This window comes from Cucurbita moschata, unplaced genomic scaffold, assembly GCF_002738365.1.
Source record: "Cucurbita moschata cultivar Rifu unplaced genomic scaffold, Cmos_1.0 Cmo_Scf00096, whole genome shotgun sequence".
Lineage (NCBI taxonomy): Eukaryota > Viridiplantae > Streptophyta > Magnoliopsida > Cucurbitales > Cucurbitaceae > Cucurbita > Cucurbita moschata.
This window is the reverse complement of record NW_019268612.1, coordinates 455,486-477,086: the sequence shown is the minus strand read 5'-3', so window position 1 is coordinate 477,086 and position 21,601 is coordinate 455,486. Positions and strand designations below refer to the sequence as shown.

The 21,601-nt window shown below is 35.3% G+C and overlaps 3 protein-coding genes and 1 non-coding gene across 7 annotated transcripts in view; 2 read left to right on the top strand and 2 right to left on the bottom strand.

Annotated features, from left to right (window-relative positions):
- The window catches only part of LOC111439565 (PH domain-containing protein DDB_G0275795-like), a 9,534-nt gene extending 6,317 nt beyond the window's left edge, over positions 1-3,217 (top strand). The window contains exon 2 of the mRNA XM_023077183.1: positions 2,106-3,217. Within this exon, the coding sequence (XP_022932951.1) occupies positions 2,106-2,751 (646 nt within the window). The 3' untranslated portion in view covers positions 2,752-3,217. The remainder of the gene's footprint in view (positions 1-2,105) is intronic.
- An 859-nt stretch (positions 3,218-4,076) lies between these two features.
- LOC111439567 lies at positions 4,077-11,008 on the bottom strand. Of its 2 annotated transcripts, none has more exons than XM_023077185.1 (4): positions 10,864-11,008; positions 7,160-7,388; positions 6,983-7,084; positions 4,077-5,085 (listed from the first exon to the last, which is right to left on the bottom strand). In XM_023077185.1, the coding sequence occupies exons 2-4, from the start codon at positions 7,341-7,343 to the stop codon at positions 4,346-4,348; spliced, it is 1,026 nt and encodes a 341-aa protein (XP_022932953.1). In that variant the 5' UTR covers positions 7,344-7,388; positions 10,864-11,008; the 3' UTR covers positions 4,077-4,345. The 2 variants fall into 2 exon arrangements, with proteins under 2 accessions (XP_022932953.1, XP_022932954.1); XM_023077186.1 differs by having other exon boundaries at positions 7,160-7,372.
- Positions 11,009-11,301: 293 nt separating this feature from the next.
- LOC111439573 lies at positions 11,302-11,406 on the top strand. Its single transcript, XR_002709814.1, has one exon. It is a non-coding gene; the product is annotated as a U6 spliceosomal RNA (small nuclear RNA).
- A 6,711-nt stretch (positions 11,407-18,117) lies between these two features.
- LOC111439568 (protein CDI-like) lies at positions 18,118-20,289 on the bottom strand. Of its 3 annotated transcripts, XM_023077189.1 has the most exons (3): positions 20,115-20,289; positions 18,453-19,253; positions 18,126-18,362 (listed from the first exon to the last, which is right to left on the bottom strand). In XM_023077189.1, exon 2 carries the CDS (start codon positions 19,215-19,217, stop codon positions 18,456-18,458), a length of 762 nt encoding a protein of 253 aa, XP_022932957.1. In that variant the 5' UTR covers positions 19,218-19,253; positions 20,115-20,289; the 3' UTR covers positions 18,126-18,362; positions 18,453-18,455. The 3 variants fall into 3 exon arrangements, with proteins under 3 accessions (XP_022932956.1, XP_022932957.1, XP_022932955.1); XM_023077188.1 differs by having other exon boundaries at positions 18,118-19,268; XM_023077187.1 differs by having other exon boundaries at positions 18,126-19,253.
- Positions 20,290-21,601: the final 1,312 nt, after the last annotated feature.

Below are 21,601 nucleotides of genomic sequence, written 5' to 3'. Positions count from 1 at the left end.
GGGGGGGGGGGGGGGTTTGTTTACATCTCTAAGGAGCAAAGAAAGTAGTATTCTCCATAATAGTGTCAAAATTTGAGTGTTTTTCTGTGAAACTTTAGCATTGGTTTTTTTTTTTTTTTTCCTTTTTCCAAATGCTCCAAAGAAAAGTTCTATTGAAGTACCTCAACGGCGTCTCCTCCTTTTCTTGCATCTTCAGTTTCTTCGAAATCATCTTCCAATCGGAGTTGCTGACAAGTGCCCGAGGAAAGAGAGATTGCAGTAAATATTTAAGAAAAGGATGAGGGGTAGGTCAAGAAGGTAGAGTAGGTTACCTGAAGATGGCTCTCGGGAACGGGCAGATTGGGTTCTTGGTGAGGAAACAACAGCTCGAGAAGAACTGCTTGTAGGCGGGCCTGGCTGAGGGGCGAAGAGGAGCAATTCAGCTCAGATAGTCATCCATGGATCAAACTTTCCCAAACCTCCACCAAGACCTAAATGCGGGAGTGGAAGAAGGACCGGTATGAAGGAGCTCTGATGTTATTTGGTCTGTTTCCGAATGGTCTTTTTTCCCGTGAGAATGTAGGAAAGGAAAGTGTGATTTTCGTTGGGAAGGCAGTAAACCAACCAAAGGATACAATCTCAGCATGCTCCAAAATTTGGCAGCCAAGGGGCAATTTTTGATTAAGTGTACATCTTTGTTCAGCATCCCTCTAACAAAGAGAACAATTTGGAGAGAGATAGAGCCAAGGGAGTCTCCTTTGAAGGCGATTGTGAGTGTTGATGCATGAATGGCTGAGCTCCCACATTGAGTTATAAGTCTTTTTTTTCCTTCCTTCACTTTCTATCGTTTCCCGTTCTTCGTCTTCTGTTTGTGGAGTTAGGGATTTGCACTATTATTTATTAATGTGGATCATAATTGTGCAAGAAAGAAAACAAATAAAAAAGCCACTTGTTTATGCAATGCACATACGCTCAGAATTTTTGGACAATGATTCTTAATATATTCGGATGACATCTCACATTTCCTAGGGAGGTAAATGATCTTTTGGATATGGCCTTAACGTACACCCTTTCAAGAATGAAAAAGCTCTATTATGGAAAAATCTCATCCATGGCTTTCGTTTGGAAACTATGGAAAGAAAGAAACTAGAGAATATTTGCAGAAAAGACACAAACCTACATAAAACTTTTCGACAATGTTGTTTACCAAGTTATATCTTGGTGTAAACTGTCTAATATTTTTACTTCCTATAGTTATATCTCCCTCGTTTCAAATTGGGAAGGTCTTTTGTAAACACCATGAATTATACATACTTTTTGTAAATTTCAATAATCACTGAAATTGTATCTTATAAAATACATAAAAAAAAAAAAAATTTGTGATTTGTAGTTAGTTCTTGAACTCCCTTTTTGCTGGAGTTGTTTTTTGTTTCCATTTCCTGTTTGCTTTCTGCAGTTCTTTTGTAGCATGAAAGGCTTTTTTTAATTTCCCTTTTTGGGTTGTGGTTTTTATTTTTCTACTTATACTGATTTATTATTCTGAGAAGAGCTTCAAGGATCTCTTTATGAGACAATGGCTGCCAATAGACGTCCGCAATTTATTATTATTATTATTGTTTTGAGGGGGATGGGGTGAAATTAGAAACCGAACTCTTTACTCTTTTTATTGTTACTATTATTATTACAATATTACTGATACAGAGGGTTCTTCGGTGTATAATTTGTTGAGGATCGTTGGGAGAGAGTCCCACGTTGGCTAATTTAGTGGAAGATCATGAGTTTATAAGTGAGACTTTTTGGGGAAGCTCAAAACAAAGCCACGAGAGCGTAAGCTCAAAGTGGACAATATCATACCATTGTGGATATCTGTGATTCCTAACATAATTAACATATCATGTAACTATCTGTAAGACACAATTTCTCGATGGATTCTATACAGGCTAGGTCGATCCGTTACGAATTTAAATAGTTCCATATGGTCTTTTCTTATTCCTTTTGTTACTCGGTTATTTTGTATGTGAAGATCACAGGATAACTCGAAGTGTCAGGGTTCATAGTATCTGTTCTTCCATAATCTTATAACAATTTAATGATTCATTGATGCATTATGCAAAAAAATTGTACAGGCTTCTGCCATACCATGTGGTAGCTGACTATGAGGCAGAAGAAGATGATAGAATCCTCGACTCGGATCCAACGGGCCAAATGTTGTCACGGTCACAGCAATGGGACCATAACATCTCGGCCAAAATTTCCGAGTTTATTGGCACTTTTGAGAAGCAGGTATTGGCCTTCAACATCATAACTCGAAAAAGAGCATTGGGGGAGTTCCGTTCAGAAGAAAGATTGATGTTTGAACAAGCCCTTATGCAAGAAGAGAAACGGAAACTTCTTGAACTAAAAGCTGAGATTGAGTTGAGAGGGAAGGCGAGCAAAGAGGCTCAGGACGCCAAAACTCGGATGGCAGCTATGATGCAGACTGACCAAACACGGGGCGAAACACAGGCTAACGAAATGATGGTTCGTGCTCCTATGAGAACAGGTGCACATGTTGGATCCCAAAGCAGCGATGTTCCAGTTGGCCATGGTGTCGGGGAGCAGGAGCAAGTTCATCCAAGCGAAATGATCAATGGATGGAGAAACAACACCACACAGGGAGATGAGAAGGAAGCATCAGAGGACCTATTGAACGATGAGGAGGCCGAGAATGGCGATACGGGCATGCATGATAGCTGGCGTGAAGTCGGAGAATTTGATCTGAACACGAGATGAAATGTCCGTGGAACAGCTTAATAATGGATGAAGCTAAAGAGTAGGGTTGGATGAAGAAAAATGATGAAGAGAAGTGCCTGCATATTTGAGGAACAATATTTGAAAGCCGAATTGGCGGTTGAAGTTGAGGACGTCGGGTTCGTTGGATGTTTTAGTAGACGTCCGTTGGATGTTTTAGTAGGAAGTACGTATGTTGTAGTTGTGTATTGGTTGATAAAATTAGTACAATTTCCAGAAAAAGAACATATGCTTGGCTTGACTGAAAAGCAGTGTGATGTGTAGAAGATTTGAGAAGGAAGAAGAAATTGACGAGAAAGTAATACCTCAACTTGATGGGCGAAATGCAGTATGAACCACATGAATACTCACAATATTGTAATTTATTACGTTGTTTTATTTAACAACAAATATTTGAAACTAAAACAATTATATGAATGTCTGTATTATGCAAATGCCTTTTTTTTTTTTTTTTTAATACCATTTGGCTGCAACCTTAAACCTTACTGATGTTAGAAAAATCATCCATTCTGATTTGGATAGATCATGTGTTGAACTTTTTGAAGAAAAAACACATTTCCCAATAATTAAAATTGTTAAGAGCTTTTTTTTAAAAAAAGTTTTAAAATCCAGGTAAAGATCGTGGTATTTTAAATGTTCCAACTGAACTTGTTATGATCTAAGGTTAAGAAGATTCAACAAGCGTTTATTTTTCATCTACAAAAGTGGAAAGACCCAGTTTAATCTGGGTCTATTTTTCATTTTATGTATTATAAGCCGACTCGATTGAAGAAAAATTATTTGGAGCTTCGGTAAATTGAAGTGGAGGATGAGATTGATATAAATAACATATTGATAATTTCTTTGAAAATTTTATTTATTATTTTAATTTCATAACTTTGGACAAAATGGCGAGAAGTTAATTATCAAAATGGTATAAGACATTTGAAGGGTTGTGGAAAGTAACCTATCGATCACATCACGGTCATAACTCGTTGTAGTGAGCATTTGAACGGTAGGCATTTAAAAGATAGTGGACAACTAGCAATGGACAATTTGAAAGATAGTGGCTTCTTTCACTAGGTTTTCTTTTGTCTATCACTAACTTATGTTAGTAGGTTGTGTGAGTTTCTTTTGTGGAAAAATCATTTTTGTCATTTTTAAATTTTAAGCCATTATTATAATATATTACATATGAATCGTTCAACCAAGCTTGATCAAAGTTCGATGGTAGAGTGACTTAATTTAGAACAAGACTCCAAATCCCAAATCTTGATTCCAAAAAAATAATTCAAAAAATAATTAAACCAATCAAAAGGAACAAACTTTGGGAGCCCTTTTCAAAATGAGATTAAACCAATTAATTAAATAAAATCTTCAAAGAGCAGGTGGCCAACTAGGCATGCCAATCACCTTCCTGTCTTTTCAGTTTGCACTCCATTCAAAAAAAAAAAAAAAAAAAAAAAAAGCATCAAAACAACCTATACTAACTAATAACCAACCAAAAAGTTAGAGAACTTAAAAATGAGGAGAGATATTGAGATCATAACTTGAAAATGAGGCAAGCAAAGAATACACACAAAAATCTGGAATGATCCTACAAAATGTTGGGAAGTTGAGAGTCTAATCTCTGTTGCAATTCCTTGATCTTCAAAGAAAGCTCTGTCTTCTGCTCCTTGTAGCTTTGCAATAGATATTCTTTTCCTTCTATCACTTCCTTTAAGTCCCCTACCTCCTTTTTGAACATCTCAATTCTCTCTTCCTCTCTTACTTTCTCAGCTACCTCAAAGTTGCAATTACCATCCATATAACCATTTGCATGACCGTTCCTCGTCTCGCTCGACCAACTTCTTACTGTTGACGGCGACTTATCGTTGGGGCCTGCCTGTCCCAAACAGTGATCTGCAATTGCTTTTCTGAGCCTCTGAATCTCTTTTTCTGAATCAAACAAGTCTTGGTTTGCAGTATCAATTTGTGACTGTAAATGAGAGGAGTGGGCTACCTGAGCGTTAAGAGAATTTTGCAAGTGAACGATTTGATCTTGCATTTCTAGTAGCATATCATCTCTCCTTTTCAATTGGTGTCTTAGCTTATGAATCACTTCACGTTTGCTGAAGATATCGGAACCGGACTCCGAGACACAAGGTGAATCTGAGCAGTTCGAATGATGGAATTGCTTTGCAGGCAACTCGAGCCGATCAGGAGAAGCTGCCCAGATAACACCATTCTCCTTGTTGAATTCAGAAGCTGGAACCATTACCAAAGGAAGAGCGGTCTCAGATGCAACCACCATTTGATCTGTAGGTGGGCACTTCACATCCGTCGTACATTGAGTCCCTGCAGTGCAGCACCATCATTAGAACATTGATGAAAGAATAAACAAGATCGAGTAAAATAGACCCAAAAACTACCAAATTTATTCAACCAACAGCTTAAAGATCACAAGTGGAACCAGCCAAAAACAGAATCTTCATTTATGGAACCTTAGTCATCAAGGCAATCATTAGATAAATTCAAGGCGGACAATATCATAACAATTTCTTTGTCGTTCAGAGGAGGGCTGCCACTTTTAAACTTCCTACTTCCTGTTTCAATATCGATGGGTGGCTGGCTTCGTAAAAAAATTTAGATACTGATTACTCTCATTTCCTTGAATACATTAATACAATCCATACTTACTAGAAAATTTTCAATCAAGAAGCAAAATTTCCACTGGATAAAGGAGTTTCTTCTAACTGAATATCATCTATCGTATCATCAAAACTTTTCATGCTACAAGTTCTTCTACCTCCCCTGATTTCACATGGGACCACCTTATAACATTTAATCTTACCGCACACACCAATCTCCTATACAATAACCATTGAAACAATTTCTCCCACACAGATCTTATTTCTCTATGGTCGCCTGGTCCCCAACACTCTTTTCCATCTTCTAACATCAATCTGGCTGATAGTATAATTTTAGTATGTGCATTGGTTTTAGAAGATCCCATCCATAAACTGAATTGAGTAACAAATTCCTACCGAATGAAGGGAAAATAAGAGGAAACAAGAAAGAAGAAACGGAGAACCCCCGGAACAAAGGAAGCAACGACTCTATCCAAACCCAAAAACAACCTTCAACCACCACTGACAGCTGTGTCTTCCTATTTCTTTGAAAAGGAAGGAGGTGTGGAGAATAAAAAGCGGAAGTTGTGTGGAACGTTGAAAAGGGGAAGTATTCAAAGAAAAAATGAAGCAAGATGAAATGGCAACACCAAGAACAGCGAATATGGTAAGAACAAAGAAATCCAAGCTGGACTGGTCACCATTTGTGCCGGCAAGGAAGGACCAGTGGCATCTTAATGTAGCTATCTCAGCAAGATGTCCAGATGAAGAAAATGAGGTTGCATTAGTAAATAGAAACTTGGGACGAAGCAAGGAACCACGACAATGGTTAGCATTGTAGTGCTGTCCATGACAACCTTCCCCCAATCTAAAGAGAGGCTATGGCAAGAAGAAAACCCCCTTTCGGATGACTCATGGAGAAGAACCCTCTTCTCTCCAGCATCCTATCCGAAGTTATATGGTGCACTTTTTGAAAAAGTGGTGTAGATTTCAAATCTGAATTTTGGAAACACCTGAAACCTGTTGTCAAAATAAAGCACTTTTAAGTCATCAAACCAGATTCTGTTTTTAAAAAACCGTGCCCACCAAGGACCTAATTTATTTTATTTTCCAATCTGAAAAAACATGATCTAGATCACCTACCAATTTTATGCACTAAAGGTATTAAACTCCCACGGAATAACTCTGCCTCAAACTCCATTTTCATAAAAGAAGAAAACCACGTAAAAAGAAATGACAATGTAAACTTTTGATACTGTTTTTATCCCAAACAAGAAACAGAACCTTTAGATAATGTTGAAAACGTTATTGGAATCAAGAGAAATAAAAATATTCTATGTGCAAAACTAGAAAGAAGTATTCGGTGTTCCATTTAGATCCTCCTAGGCCCCACAAATTTCTCCTTTCCAAAGTTAAATTGACAAAAAAAGGGAGATGTCGAGATCATGTTAACAGCAGAAGATCAAACATATTAGAAGTATCATACTACATGAGAAGGTAAAAAAAGAAAAATGCAAACACAAACAGAAAAATGTAAACAGCTTAGCAGGCTAACTGAACACCGCATTTGCAAAGTTACCAAACTATGTGTTTCCCCTTAAAGATGAAAGATTACATAAACCAACCTGGCATACAGTTGAAGGAACATTCATCATCTCGTGTATATGAATATAAATTTGAGCAAAGACATCCAGCAACCTTTCTTCTGTCAGAAGACTTCACATTTCCTGAGCAGTAAAAAACTCAAAAGTTAATAAGTTTCAACCAGGAATTTTCCTTCAATCTTTCATAAATAACAAGACCTGTCAAAGAACTGCCACTATCCTTCAGCTGCCTCGGCTCAAATGCTTGTTTCAGCTTGTAACCTAGGCGAATTGATAGAGTGCTCAATAGTACACCACCAGCAATTAGAACCCAATGTGGGCCCTCGTTGGAAGAAACTCTGGACTTCTGATCTCTAGGACCTCTACTTGTTCTGGGTGTCATTTTAGGATCTAGAAGCGTGGAAGATGTTCCTAAATCATTCAAGCTCTACAATGAGATACATAAGAAAAATATTAAAAAATAATTTGATTTCCATCAGGGTTGATCACGGAAAATTGAATTTTGTTGCTTAGTAAACATAATAATAATAATAACAAAATAAAAACCACGATTTTGAATTCTATTCACATTCATACACGAAGGGTAATATTCTATGAATTCAAAGAAAGGATATGAAGACAGTATATCTAATTATAACGAAAAGGTAGAATATTGAGATTGGTGGAAATATAAAGATTAATAAATGTTGATGGAAATGTAGATGTTGACATGAAGAGAAATATCACCAGGTCGAAGAAGTGTTTGAATTAATTCAAGAAACTTCAATAGTATCTAAAATTTAATCTTACTTCATCCTTCTTAGAAGAAACTTCCCCTGATCTCTATAATATTTCTAAGAAGGAAGCTACGGTGGCTGATTGCTGGAATAGGGACAACAATAATTGGGGCCTTGGTCTTAGAGGGGCATCATCTTGGATAGAGTTGGATAGCTGGTTGGGATTGGTATTAAAAGTCAATACTGTGAGGTTGGGAGATGGGATGGATAGGGCTGTTTTTGCCCTAGATTCATCAGCAATTTTCTCCTCTAAATGAGGAAAATCTTAATCACCCCTCCCCCTCAGTGTTTGTATGTGCTTCAAGAATGAGGAAAATCTTAATCACCTCTTCCTCCACCCCTTGGCAATAAGGAACCGGAATTTTCTAGTAAATGAATCTGGTCTTCCTACTTGCTTGTCGTTCTTCGAGCTGGATTGAATTAATGAGGTGCTTGAAGAGTGGAACATAAAAGGTAAAGCTAGAATCTGTTGAAGAGGTGCCTCTCGAGCCTTGCTGTGGGAATTATGGAAAGAAAAAAATATAAGAACTTTTGAAGATTAGTCTAATACTTCTGATAGTTTCTGTAATTACAACTTCTTCTTTATGGTGCATTGAATTCTTTTGCAACTATAGCCTAACTTCAATTGTTCTTGGGGAGGGGGCCCTTTCATTCCCTACATGTAGGCTGTTTTTGTTTAATATTAAGCATCTAATTTCTTAAAAGGAAAAACGAACTCAAATGAACTACAACTCTTCATTTTTAAGATTTATATCGATATACATGAGCAATATATGCAAACCTAGAAACATTACTAAGAAATTTAGTAACTATCCTCAAAGGAAGCCCATTTCTTGATCACTTGATCGTTTCCTTCCAACAACTCCTTCCGCATTGGACATTTCTTATTTTCCTACGTAGCCAATTTGTATTCTTTCATTTGTCTTGATTTTTCTTTAATAAGAAACAATTTCATTGACGTATGAAATCACAAAGGTTTGGGGGAAAAGAAGCCCCAATCCAAAAGAGTTACAATAAAATTCTCTAATCAGAAGAAAAAAATGTAGCAAAACTATGAGAATGGAAATGAGGTGACAAATTTCATTTGTCTTAGTGAAGGCTTGATTTTTCATCAAATAATAATAATGATAACCATAATAATTGTACAACGATTTAATGAATTTTTGTTGGTTCTAGTCCAGAGAAATATAGACAACCCTGCAGGAGTATAAACAACATTAAACATCAATATATGAATAGAAAAAATACAGAAACGCTCAACTGGTTTGCTATTACTTAAAAGAAAGAGGCATAAAAATCAAAACTAAAATAACTTTATAAAATAGAGACAGTTTATACGTGCTTGAGAGAGGGATGGAGATGAGAAATGAAATTAAAAAAACTTCGGAATACAGAAAGATTGAAAGAGAGATGGAGAAAGAGTGTAAAAATAGATAGAAAGGCTCTCTACGGATGAAGAAATTGAGGTTCCCTATTAGCTTCTCTTACCTTACCCTCCTCAAAACAAGTAGATAAATGGTTTTGGCCCCATTGTTTCATCCAGCATATTCTCAGTCAAACCTCTTTAAAGAGACTTCAGGGAGAAGCCAACACATAGAAATTCTCAACATTTTAGAAACATTTCCACCGCTAGAGTTAATAACCAAAAAAATGGTCAAGTTTTTCTCATGGGAGACGAGCAACAAGAGCATCAATAAGCATGATTTGATTCAAGGACAATGGCCATAAGTTTTCCTTTTACCAACTGCTGCAAGTCTTTTCCACTTACAGCTTTCAAGTGGCATATTTCTTTGCCAAACAGCCTAAACAAACTTCTCTTACCCTCAGTTTTGAGCAGGCATCCATTTAAAAGAAGGCGAAATTCTATGGCTACGGATAAACAGAACACTTCTATGGAACCTTTAGCTTGAAATAAATATGAGAACTTTCAAGTTTCAACAAGAAGGGAAGTCTAAGTATGCTTTACCCTTATGCTTTTATTTTTTGTTGTCATTGCCAAGAGAGTACTGACGGGCAGTTTGAGATTTTACTAGGGGCTGGGAGTGATGATAGAGTGAAGGAAAGTTCCATTTCCACATGGGTACCCCCTCTCAGTGGGACAGAGATCATGTCTCATTTAAAGTTCTGACAATAGACAAGAACTCAACTGCTCGCTAAATCTAAGAAAAACCACCCATTTGTAAATTAAAGATAAACAAACACATGGGAGCGAATACACAAAGTACCCAAGGCCAGAAAAAAGAATAAATAAAAACTCTAATACTATAGCACAACACCATTCCCACGGCATGGCCACAGATATACACCAAGAGTTAAACAACTAGAACTATGCAACATCATTAGCTCATCCAACCAGAATTCTCAGTCACTATCTAGAAACATTGGTTAGGCACACAAAATAATTCATGCAGATTGTATGATAAAACATCCACAATGAAGCAAGAGATGTTTTCAAGTATGACAATCATGCTAATTTCAGGGTATGATGTAGCAAACTCTTCACGAAAATAGCATTAGATACCTGTACCTTCTAAACCACTCGTATATTCTTCAGGTATGATTTTATTTCACGCATATAACAACTGCAGGAATCTATAATGTGCACAAATGATGTTATTTGGAAGTCATTCATATTAGCATCATCAAAGGTGACATTCGATCAGATTCCATGTTAGCTAGAATCAAAGTTCGTGATGCATTCAGACACGTCTGTTTTTATAGATTTTCACCGTCATCAGTAAGCAGTATAAACACCAGATGTCACAGTTCGCATTGATCAGCACATCACGTTTCCGTCAGATACACAGAGATCTAATTATAGGAACAGTTCAGTATTTTAAGCGATAAAAGCTAGATTCAAGGTGTTCCACAAGAACATCGAAAATTCAATCGTTTAACACCGGAACAGTCCCCAAAAACTCCACAAGCCAAATGAAATCATCAGAAAACGAAGGAAATGCGCTCCAGACTAATCAAAATCAAAACGCGACACATTTTGTAGAAAAAAACATCAAACCAAAGAATAAACTCATACACAATCGAAAAACGGAAAATAGAAAAGAACAGGCAGAAACAACAAAAATCGAAAGAAAAGAATCAGAGAGAGAAACATAGCGAGAAAGAAACCTGAGTGATTCAATCAATGGATGGTTAAGATTACTGATTCAGAATCTCCATCTCCGACGAAGTCCATCAGTGGTAAACCATGAAACCAGAAACCCAGACAGAGAGAAGAGAGGAAGGAGCTAAGAGCTGTTAGTGAATTCCCCAATTTATTACAGAACACAAAAATAAAAATTATTATTTAAAAATAATATTATATTTTATGTAAAGATCCACGTCAGCAATTCCGAGCGCTTCCCCCAATCCTCCTTCGCGAATTTTCCGATCCTTCTTTTGGTCAAATTTATCAATTTTTTTTAATTAAAAAAAAAAGCTTAAAATTACTTAATTTTCTAAAAATAATTGCAAATATTTTAATTTTTAGTACCACAACTAATTTTTTTGTTAATAGAATGAATATATTTTAAATCTTTATCTTAAAAAAAAAAAATATATATATATATACACATATGGGGACATTCGATAAAATTGGAACGATACAGAGAAGATTAGCATGGCCCTTGTGCAAGGATGACCCACACAAATCGAAAAATGGTATCAGAGCCAAACATCAAACGATGTGCCAGCCTTCTCGCTGTTCCCCAAAGGGGGTAGACACGAGGCGATGTGCCAGTAAAGATGCTGGCCCCAAAGGGGGAAGATTTGGGGGCGGTCCCACATCGATTGGAGGAAGGAAAGAGTGTGAGCGAGGACGCTAGGCCCCGAAGGGAGGTGGATTGTGATGTCTCACATTGGTTGAGGAGGAGAACAAACCACTGTTTATAAGGGTGTAGAAACCTTCCTAGCACATGCGTTTTAAAGCCTGGAGGAGGGGAAGTCCGAAAGGAAAAGCCTAAAGAGGACAATATCTGCTATAGCGGTGGAGCTGAGGCTTTACTATGTATATATATCAAAAATTTGGAATGATCTAGTTTCTCATATATAATTTTTTTTTCATTTTTAATATATAGTTTTTTTTTTTATATTATTTATTTAGGAATAATTTTCATTTTGTTAATATAATTTCTAAAAATAAATAAATAAAAAAAAAACAACCTAATAAATTTAATAATATTTCATAAGTAAAAATAAAATAAAATATAATTTAAATATTACCAACGTTATTTTCTACCCTTAAAAACAATATATATATAAAAGTGTGGTGAGTGGAGCATGAGAGAGATTTGGCGGGGTCGGACTCATTTAGATATAATTCTCCATATAAATAAAGTTTTTTCATTTAATACACATTAGTATTTTTTTAAAAGAATATACATCATTATTTATTACAATTAATTAATGTGGAGGTCAAATTGTAATATGATTGTAGTTATAAAACATATTATATTATATTTTAAATATTTTATTAATGGAGTTATCCTAAATAATAATATTTTAGTCTATGTAATGGTGTAGTTTTAAAAAAATTAAATTAATAAATATATTTTTGAATTTTGTAATTTAAACTTGAAAAAAAAATCTCAAAAATATCATTACCGTTAGTTAGGGATGAAACCACGAGTATTTCAAAAACATCTTGAACTTTTAACGGTGTTTCAAAAATATTTTTAAATTTTTAAATTTTTTATTAATAATATCTTGAAACTTTTAAAAAAAATTAAAAATATTTTTATTAATAAGTATCATTGTTATAACACCCTTAATTTTATAAAAGTGCGCTCACGTTATTGTTTATGATTCTTTCGGTCGATTTTTAGTAACGTAAGAGTGCAATTTAATCATGCTTAGAAAGTACGTTAATGATCCATGCAACGAAAGATCTTTAGAAAATTTGTACATTTATTCATGTTTTTCATTTCTTATGTTAATTTTTGCATGATTTTGTTAGAGACTTCGGAGCTTTAAAAGAATTTTTCATTTAAATGTCATATCATATATGTATGTTATATCTACCTGATATTATTCGTTTCTATATAAATTTTTAAAATATACTTACACTAAATTATTAAAATTATTTAAATAATTTCAATAAAAATTAAGGTTTAAATGAAATAAAATGATATTTTAAAAGTAATTGTTAAGGATTACTAAACTACGTTCGATATTTTATTATAAAACAAATATCTAGATATTTGAATTCTTACTATACGTATCTTTCCATTTATTGTTATTGTCTCTGTATCCTTCTGTATAAATTTTATCATTCGTTTGATTTCTTACTAAGTATCTGATAGTATGTTATATCTACATTACATTATTATATTATTCGTTTCTGTATAAATTTTTAAAATATCCATTTATTGTTATGGAATCTGTATCTCATGAAGTAAATTAATGTATCTGAAGATCTTGTTGGTTGCAAGACATGTAAAAATTTGCATGTCAAAACTATTGTCTAACTACTTTCTATGAAAAATCATTAAAAATAATAATGTTATTTTTAAATATTGTTATGCACTTGGATGTTCAAAAATTCTTTTCAAACATAATAATAACATTATAAAAATAAAATATTTTAAAACTGAAACGGAACGTACCATTAAAAAGAAAGTGTTAGTTGTCGGTAGACGCAACTGGAATTCTCGTCCACTAGACAAGGACACACTCCCCGCTCCTCACAGTGCGCCCCACGACCCTCCAAAGGAAGTAGTCTGTTGGATAAAAGTCTCACATCCGCTAATTTAGGGAATGATCATGGGTTTATAATTAGAGAATACTCTCTCCATTGTCATGAGGCCTTTTGGGGAATCCCAAATAAAAGCCACGAGAGCTTATGCACAAAGTGGACAATATCATACCATTGTGGAGCGTCGTGTGTTCATTTAACATGGTAGTCATGCCTCTAAACTTAGCCATGCCAATAGAATCCTCAAATATCGAACAAAAGTACTGTGAGCCTAGAAGGCATAGTAAAACATGACTAAGACTCCAAAAGAAAAAGAGTCGAGCCTTGATTAAGGGGAGACGTACTTTGTTCAAGGGGAGTTGTACTATCTCTAACATAGCCTTCATTCATACACCCCTCGAGCACCTGCAACAGAGAACGAAAGAGAAAAAGCATAGAACCACACACCTCAACGCTTGAAACAACCAACTCACATTGCAAAACAAGTCTCTGATGAGTCGACCACCTATGGTTGGTACGTTTGCTCTCGATAAGAAGAGATGAAGTTTGATTTTTAGAAATCACGTAGATCTACTATTTTAGGCATCGACAAGCCACGGGACTTTGTGGAAGAGGATCAGAGGGTCCAACATAGAGTTAGAGGAGGAAAACAATGAGGAAGAACGTCGGAAATAGCCGCGGGAAGAAGAGAAAAAAAAAATAAAAAAATCGCGCAGAGTCAGGCGAAGAAGTCAAATCCGACAGATCCGGATTCGGGTCGGACTCAACCCGTAACCCACTGCCCATCCATTAGTTTCGGCCCAATGTCGCACTACCAGCCCAGACCACTAACCTGAAGCCCAAACCAAGCTCTCGGCCCAATCCACTCGCAACACCTGTATACCCGTTATGCCGGACCCAAACCCGCAGTTCAACCCAAGAGATAAGCTGCAACGTGTCTCGCTCTCATTATGCCACGTTTCTCCCTGCAGCAAAAAGAATCCCTCGGCTTCACGGCTCGGCTCCGTGTAGTCCTTTGGCTTAAAAACGGTTTAGACAGCTTGATTTAGCAATTTGGACACTGACCCCTACGTTTTTTACCCTGATTTTGATCCTTATTGAGGTCATTGTAATGTCTTATTTCACAATTTTAAGTTGAATTTTGTTACAATGGTGAAATACTAACGAAAGGCGATGAACCACCTAATACGAAACGAACTCCAACGATACTTGGAACAACTTTCGAGGAACGGGAGCTAACGTATATTAATTTAGGAAGAACGCCAGCTAAGGCCAACCAAGTAAGTGACTTTACTATAGAGTAGACTAGGTACTTGCTTGATGTATAACGACATGTGTCCTTTATACTTTATAACTACGACGTATAACATATGATCTATGATGTATGATGACATGTATGAGTTATATGATGATGTATGATGACGTTTGATGATGTGTTATGATTATGATGTATTTCGATAGCGTTATGATGACGATGCATGTTGTTTTTTCCTTAATATGACGATATGTTCCATATTAAGATGAGAGGTATGTTGTGAATGCCATATTGCATTATGTCGATAACTCGACCTAAGACACAACCCTACAAATATTATTGATGATGTTAAGATGAAAGCTAACGCACATATATTACTAATAATAATATAAGGTTGAAATTAGGTTGTGTCATAAAGACATTTTAAAGACGAGAAACTATAGGGACCTCATGCATTTCTGTATGTACATTGGGGATACTTCCCCTTTTATGATGAAGAGTACAGACGTGTACGCTATGATGATGATGGTGATCATGATGAGCATGACAGGAGGTTTGCTAACCTCCAGGCGTAACTACGGATAGCTAGCTTGACTATGATGGGTCCAAGGGGGTGCGAACCGCCTGGGGATTCCCAATCGCATGTGTGGGTCGTGTGTAGGGAGTACTACACATCTAATTTAGTCCGGATTAGAGGTCGCCCCTAAGATGTTTTAATGATAGGTCCCTAGAGCATTATTGCATGTGTTTACATCTTTTTCATGGCCCTTATAGTGGGGTCACTTATTGAGTATTCTTCGAAATACCTCGTGTGCTACACCATTTTCAGGTAAAGACAACACTCATGTACGGTTGACGGTGGCATAGCAAAGTAAAGACCATGGCACGTGCATAGTCAAAGAAGCATATTTCATTTCCTAGGCTTAGATTAGAATAGGTTGTTATGTATTTCACGTTTTTTAATTTATTTTATTATCATTTTAAATTTCATTTCTGAATTATGTTTTGAACATGTAAGACCATGACAGTGTTTTCAATAATAAAATATGTTTATTCCGAAAGTTATTATTTATATATTGATGTTTTTTCAAGAGTTATATTCGGCACATGAGCTTAGACTAAGATGATAGTAGTGACTTTAGGTAGCTAAAAGCTAGGGTCGTTACAAACCTAACATCTCTTAGCAAAGTTTAGAAATACAATGTTGTTGACATATCGACACAAAAATGTACAATATTTTATTTATTTATTTATTTTTGCAAGCCATTTAAAACAACAAATCATTAAAAATACAAATGCACCTCGATCAGCTCTATAACCATAGTACGACCCTTCTCTATAACCATATTACACCCAAAAGCTCCCCAACTCGATCAGCTGACGAGCTATCACTTGAAAAAGAAAATAATAACGGGCGAATATAAAAAAAGTGTTGACTCATATGATCTTAATAACATCCATGACCTAGTTAGTTACCATGAACTTAGTTCTCGGCTCAAGAAAATTCAAGCCTGAATTCTACCACTTATTTAATTTTATGTAACTTTAAAAATTCGATCTAACAGTCTTGTTAAAAAATAAGGTCTTTAGATCTAAATTATCCTAGAACCCGAAAAACGATAAGGAATCAACTCAAGAAAAAGTTTTGGAATGGATTACTTTAATGATCAAGATCATATATGCTTTCAAATGGTTACACATTAGATATCATGTCAATTTCCATCTTATTTTATAAACGGGAGTATAGATATGATAGGAGCGTGGAAAGTCGTATAATATTTATGAAACCGTGTGTTATGGCTCGAATCAGAATAGAATTAGCTCATCGAGCTCGTATCGATAAAAGAAAAAAAAGTTTTGGAAAAAGACAATGGCAATAATTTAGGAAGATGGTAGTGGAGATGAGAAGAGAAAGGAGAGAGGTTTTGAAGTACATGTGGGGAAAGTATGAGTCGTCACAAACTAACCACAAAAGGATATGGACATGAGACACAACCTTTCACTTCATATCATCTTCATATCAACTTTTTCTATGAATACTTCACATCTCACACAAGTCTTTAAATAGAAAAAATATATATTAACGTTACGAGTTTATCATCCAAAGGTCGACATATTTGGAATAGTTACGAGATGTGCTTAGGAATTTTTTTTATAGGTTTTTATGAACTTGGATACTCCTTTGACGGTGGTGGATTTTTCATGGTCGTGTAGAAAAATATGTTACTAACGAAGATACTCATGTTTTAAGTAGTGTTAATAAAGAATCAGTAAAGATTTCTAGATATACATGTTACTCAAAAGAATCGACAAATAGAGAATGTTGTAAGGTTGTTACAAGAAATAAAAAATTATATATATATTATTCTTTCGTTAGATTTAATTATAAATAAACCCGATCATATTTCTTATTTTTAAATCATTTAATATCGGATCAAAAAATATTTTCGAGATAAAGAATAAACAAATCGAATGAAGGATCAAACTTAGTCTGGTTAGCCAATTTATTAGTGAAGAGGAAAAACCATTATCTTCAAGGGTAAATTAAATAGATTGGCCTAAGAAGCAAGACATCAATCATGTAGTATAAAATTTAAGGAAGACGTGAAGAAAATGTTGTTCAAATTATCTCAAGATGTTAAAATTCATGTCACATTAAAAAAAATGACGAAACTTCAATTACTCTTGGATGATTACAAGTTTTGGGTGGATGATAATATGAAGTCACTTCTTTAATGTATTTTAAGACTTTTATTTATTTAAGGTTACATTTACCTAATGATTAATTATGCTCATAAAATATGAAAGTTAACGACTCTTGATGTCTAATAGAACTATATAAAGTCAACGTATGTTATATTTATAAATGAAATTTGAAAAACGTAATAAAAAGAGCCTTTAGGCTTTAGCTTTAAATAATTTAGATTGCATGTTTAGAATCATTTAAACTTAACGTAATCAATATCAGTATTCTTGCGTTGTTTCTTTGCAATTCTATATATATTTTAGATTGCATTTTGAGAATCATTCCAAGTAAATCAAGATTGATCTTACTTATGGAGTTATTCAAATCTGAAATAAGTATAATTGCATTAAGATAATCAATCAACAAAGTAATCCAAATCACACTTCGTTTAGAGTGATTTCTTACCCGTTGCTATCAAAACTTTCCTTCCAACTAATTCTTTATCATTTATTATCAAACTTTCCCTTAAATTGATTTCTTATCCATTATTCTTAAATCAAAGAATAAATAGAATTGAATTAAAATTTCAATCCAATTTCTAAAAAAAAAGAGAGAAAAAAAAAAAAAGCTTGAGTTTGATTAAAAAAGGAAGAAGAATATTGAAGTAGAAACCTGCCAGATGATAATTAATCAGATCCCTATAATTCAATAATTTTCCCTATTGTAAACGCAATATATCAAGAACAAAGAAACATAAATAGCTTCTCAACCAATAAATTTTGGGAATTGCTATTACCAGCTACAAGTTTTTTGTTATACAATATTACAGCAACGACATTCATGAATTTCTTATACAAAAGAGCATAATAAATACGTATATCTTAAGGGAATGTGTAGGGAATACAACACTATCAAAGTCTGATCATCACCTGAATTAGGCACACATAATAATACAACTACAGATACCCATACTATCTCATATTCCATATTAGAATCTACACTTCAATCAACCAAACAAGTATAAAGAATATGAAGCAAATATCCAAAGAATTTCAATTCCACAATTGAACTTTTTTAGAACTTACTTTCTATTCTGCAGATTTCTTCACGGCCTCCTTCTGATATTCCTCCATTTCTTTAAGCCAGAGATCTGCAAATTCGCAATTCTTCCAAGCTTCAAACCATGGTCCACCACGAGTGTAATGAATTGCTTTAGGGAGAGTGGTTAAATCACCCTCTACACTCTTGTTATGGCCCTCAAGAAAGTTCCAAACAAATGGGACTGACCCAATTTCATCGTCCTCAAGCCATTGGAATCTATGAAGAAATGCACCAGTTTGAGTGTTGACAGTCTCAGGTGTCAACAATTTGTTCTTTGGATGCCCACAGTTGTACAAAACCATTGAAGACCAGTTCTTCCTTGGGTATACAGTTTGTACTGCACCATCCATTTTTGTTGTTTCTTTTGGCGTGTAATCATGGTGGACACACATAACTGCAAACTTATTGTCAATCAAGTCTCTTAGTTCCTTAATGTCAGCTAGATACAGAAAATCACAATCAACAAACATTGCCCATCCTTCGTAATTCGCCAAATATGGAGTTAAGAACCGGGAAAATGAGAACTCTGTGCTTTCAAGTTGTCCTCTCTCACGCCAATAGACGCCATTCGTTCTTAGATCTGCCTGCTTGATTGGTATGATTTCAACGGGAATTGAAGATCGCTTCAGGATGGAATGGCGACAGACCTCATATGCAAGATCTTCACGAACATCATAGCCCACAAAGATCTTAAATGGTTGCTCCACCTCTCCAACAGCAGGAAGATTCTCTTCATTACAAGAACCCATTGGAAGCAGGTGGATTGGGCACTAAGTTTTCAGATTCAATACAATGCAAAGCTGAAGTCGTATAAAATCAACTAAATTTCAGCGGCCGGAGGATCAAGGATATCGAAATTCGACAGTAAACTAAAACTATTTCTTTCAATCGCCAACATTAAACTCAAATTTTCATTCCAGGAAATCAAACTATTAATATCAATTTGGATTAAACAACACTGCAAGATTCTAACACAGGATTCACGCTCCAACATCATTCTCCTTGCAAGAAAATCTCAAATCTCAAATATCATAGGTTATATACATTCTCAACACAAAAGGAAAAACAAAACAAAATCCACCAGAGAAGCGATTATCTTCAAGATTGCAAAACAAAAGAAACCGAGAGATTCAATACACTGCAAAGCTGAAATCGTATTAAACCAACCAAATTTCAGCGGATATCGAAATTCGACAGTAAACTAAAACTATTTCTTTCAATCACCATCACTAGACCCAAACGTTCATTCCAGGAAACCAAACTATCAATATCCATTCTGATTGAACGACACTGCAAGATTCACGCTCCAACATCATTCTCCTTAAAAGAAAATCTCAAATACAATAGGTCATATACATTCTCAACACAAAAGAAAAAACAAAACAAAATCCGCCAGAGAAGCGGTAATCTTCAAGACAGCAAAACAAAAGAAACCGAGTGATTCAATTCGAGCAATGAAAAACAAACAATTGAATCAAGAGAATCAGAGATATATAATAAGCAAGAAGGATCCAAATGGCCAAGTATATTCGGGAAACCGAAGATAACAAATCAAACACAAAGAAGTGAAAAATGCATCAGATCTAATAGTATTGCGGACAGAAAAGAGAAAAATGTAGGGATCAAAAGATGGAGAGAAGCGTTACCAAGAAGGAGGCGAATGCAGATCTTGAAGAGAGGAAGAAAACAGTCAAATCGAATGGGCGTTTGTTCTGATATTTGTAGATTCGAGGAGGAAATCTTGGGCGAAGAAATGTAGAGAGCGTTCTAAATTGTCTGCAAGAGAGAAGAATGAGCAGGTACACTCCTTGCAATGGAAGACGGGGATTCCGGGGGAGATGATATAGGGGTCCAGCAAGGAGCACGTGTTAACTATATTCTTTTTTTTCCAAAATTTAATTTATTATTATTATTAATTTTTTTTTTTTTTTTTTGCAAAAGATATTCGTTTTAAAGAATTTTTAAGAAATAATTTGTAACCACCAAAATTTTCTACCTAATTTAAGGTGGCCACTGTACGTACCATAAACATTGAATGTAGATACTTTATTAAAATTCCATAAAACATAACTGTGAATGTTTGCTGAATCACCACACCTAAATGGGGGAGAGTTCTCTTATTTATAATCATTTTCAGGATACAGAAATATGGTAAATTACAAATATTATGGAAATAGTAATAAAAGGAAAGAATAATAAATGAATGCAATATATTTGCCTTTAATAAGAGGGCAAATATGGTAACCCGTAATGTAAGGCAAATATCTATAGTGAACGGTTAACTATCCTTAACACCCCCCGCAAGCTGAGCGTCGGATTTGAACGAACGTAAAGCTTGGATCTGAAAAATTCAAAGAGAGGTCGAGAAATACTCTTTGTGAAGATGTCAGCAACTTGGAGATGAGAGGGTACATATTGTGTGCGAAGTTTGCCAGCGATAACAAGTTCTCGAAGAAAATGATAATCTAGTTCAACATGTTTGGCCCGCTTGTGAGAAACGGGATTAGAGCTAAAAAAAATAGCACTTTTGTTGTCACATAAGAGTAAGGGCTGCTTTGAAATAGGGACCTTGAGGTCATGCAAAAGATGCGTAACCCAAAGAAGTTCAGCAGCGGTTGTGGCAAGAGCACGATACTCAGATTCACAGCTGGAGCGTGAGACAGTAGGTTGCTTTTTGGCACTCCAAGAAACCAGATTGTTACCAAGATAAATAGAATAGCCGGATGTAGAACGACGAGTATCGGGACAACCAGCCCAGTCAGCATCCGAATAAGCGACTAGCGTACTAGGAACAGTGGATGGATGAAAGGTAAGACCAAAGTGGAGTGTTCCTTTGACATAGCGAAGAATACGTTTGACAACAAGAAAGTGATCTGCAGTAGGGGCATGCAAGAATTGACTGACAGAATTGACAGCATAGGCAATATCTGGACGCGTAATAGTCAAGTACTGAAGGGCGCCAACAAGAGATTTGTAGAGAGTAGGATCAGAGAAAGGAGAACCATCAACAGTCAGGTGTTGAGAAACAACCATGGGAGTGTGAACTGGTTTGCTATCGAGCAACGGAGCACGAGTAAGAATATCTCGAGCATATTTTAACTGACTAATAAAGAGACCATCAGGAGTGGGTGAA

What these genes read in the sequence shown, in the direction of transcription:
- LOC111439567 (XM_023077185.1), bottom strand. Translation starts at nt 7,343, where the DNA reads ATGACACCCAGAACAAGTAGAGGTCCTAGAGATCAGAAGTCCAGAGTT. An exon ending in TAGTGGCAGTTCTTTGACAG is followed by an intron (nt 7,085 to 7,159) that starts GTCTTGTTATTT and finishes TTTACTGCTCAG; the next exon opens with GAAATGTGAAGTCTTCTGAC. An exon ending in TTCCTTCAACTGTATGCCAG is followed by an intron (nt 5,086 to 6,982) that starts GTTGGTTTATGT and finishes GCTGCACTGCAG; the next exon opens with GGACTCAATGTACGACGGAT.
- LOC111439568 (XM_023077188.1), bottom strand. Translation starts at nt 19,217, where the DNA reads ATGGGTTCTTGTAATGAAGAGAATCTTCCTGCTGTTGGAGAGGTGGAG.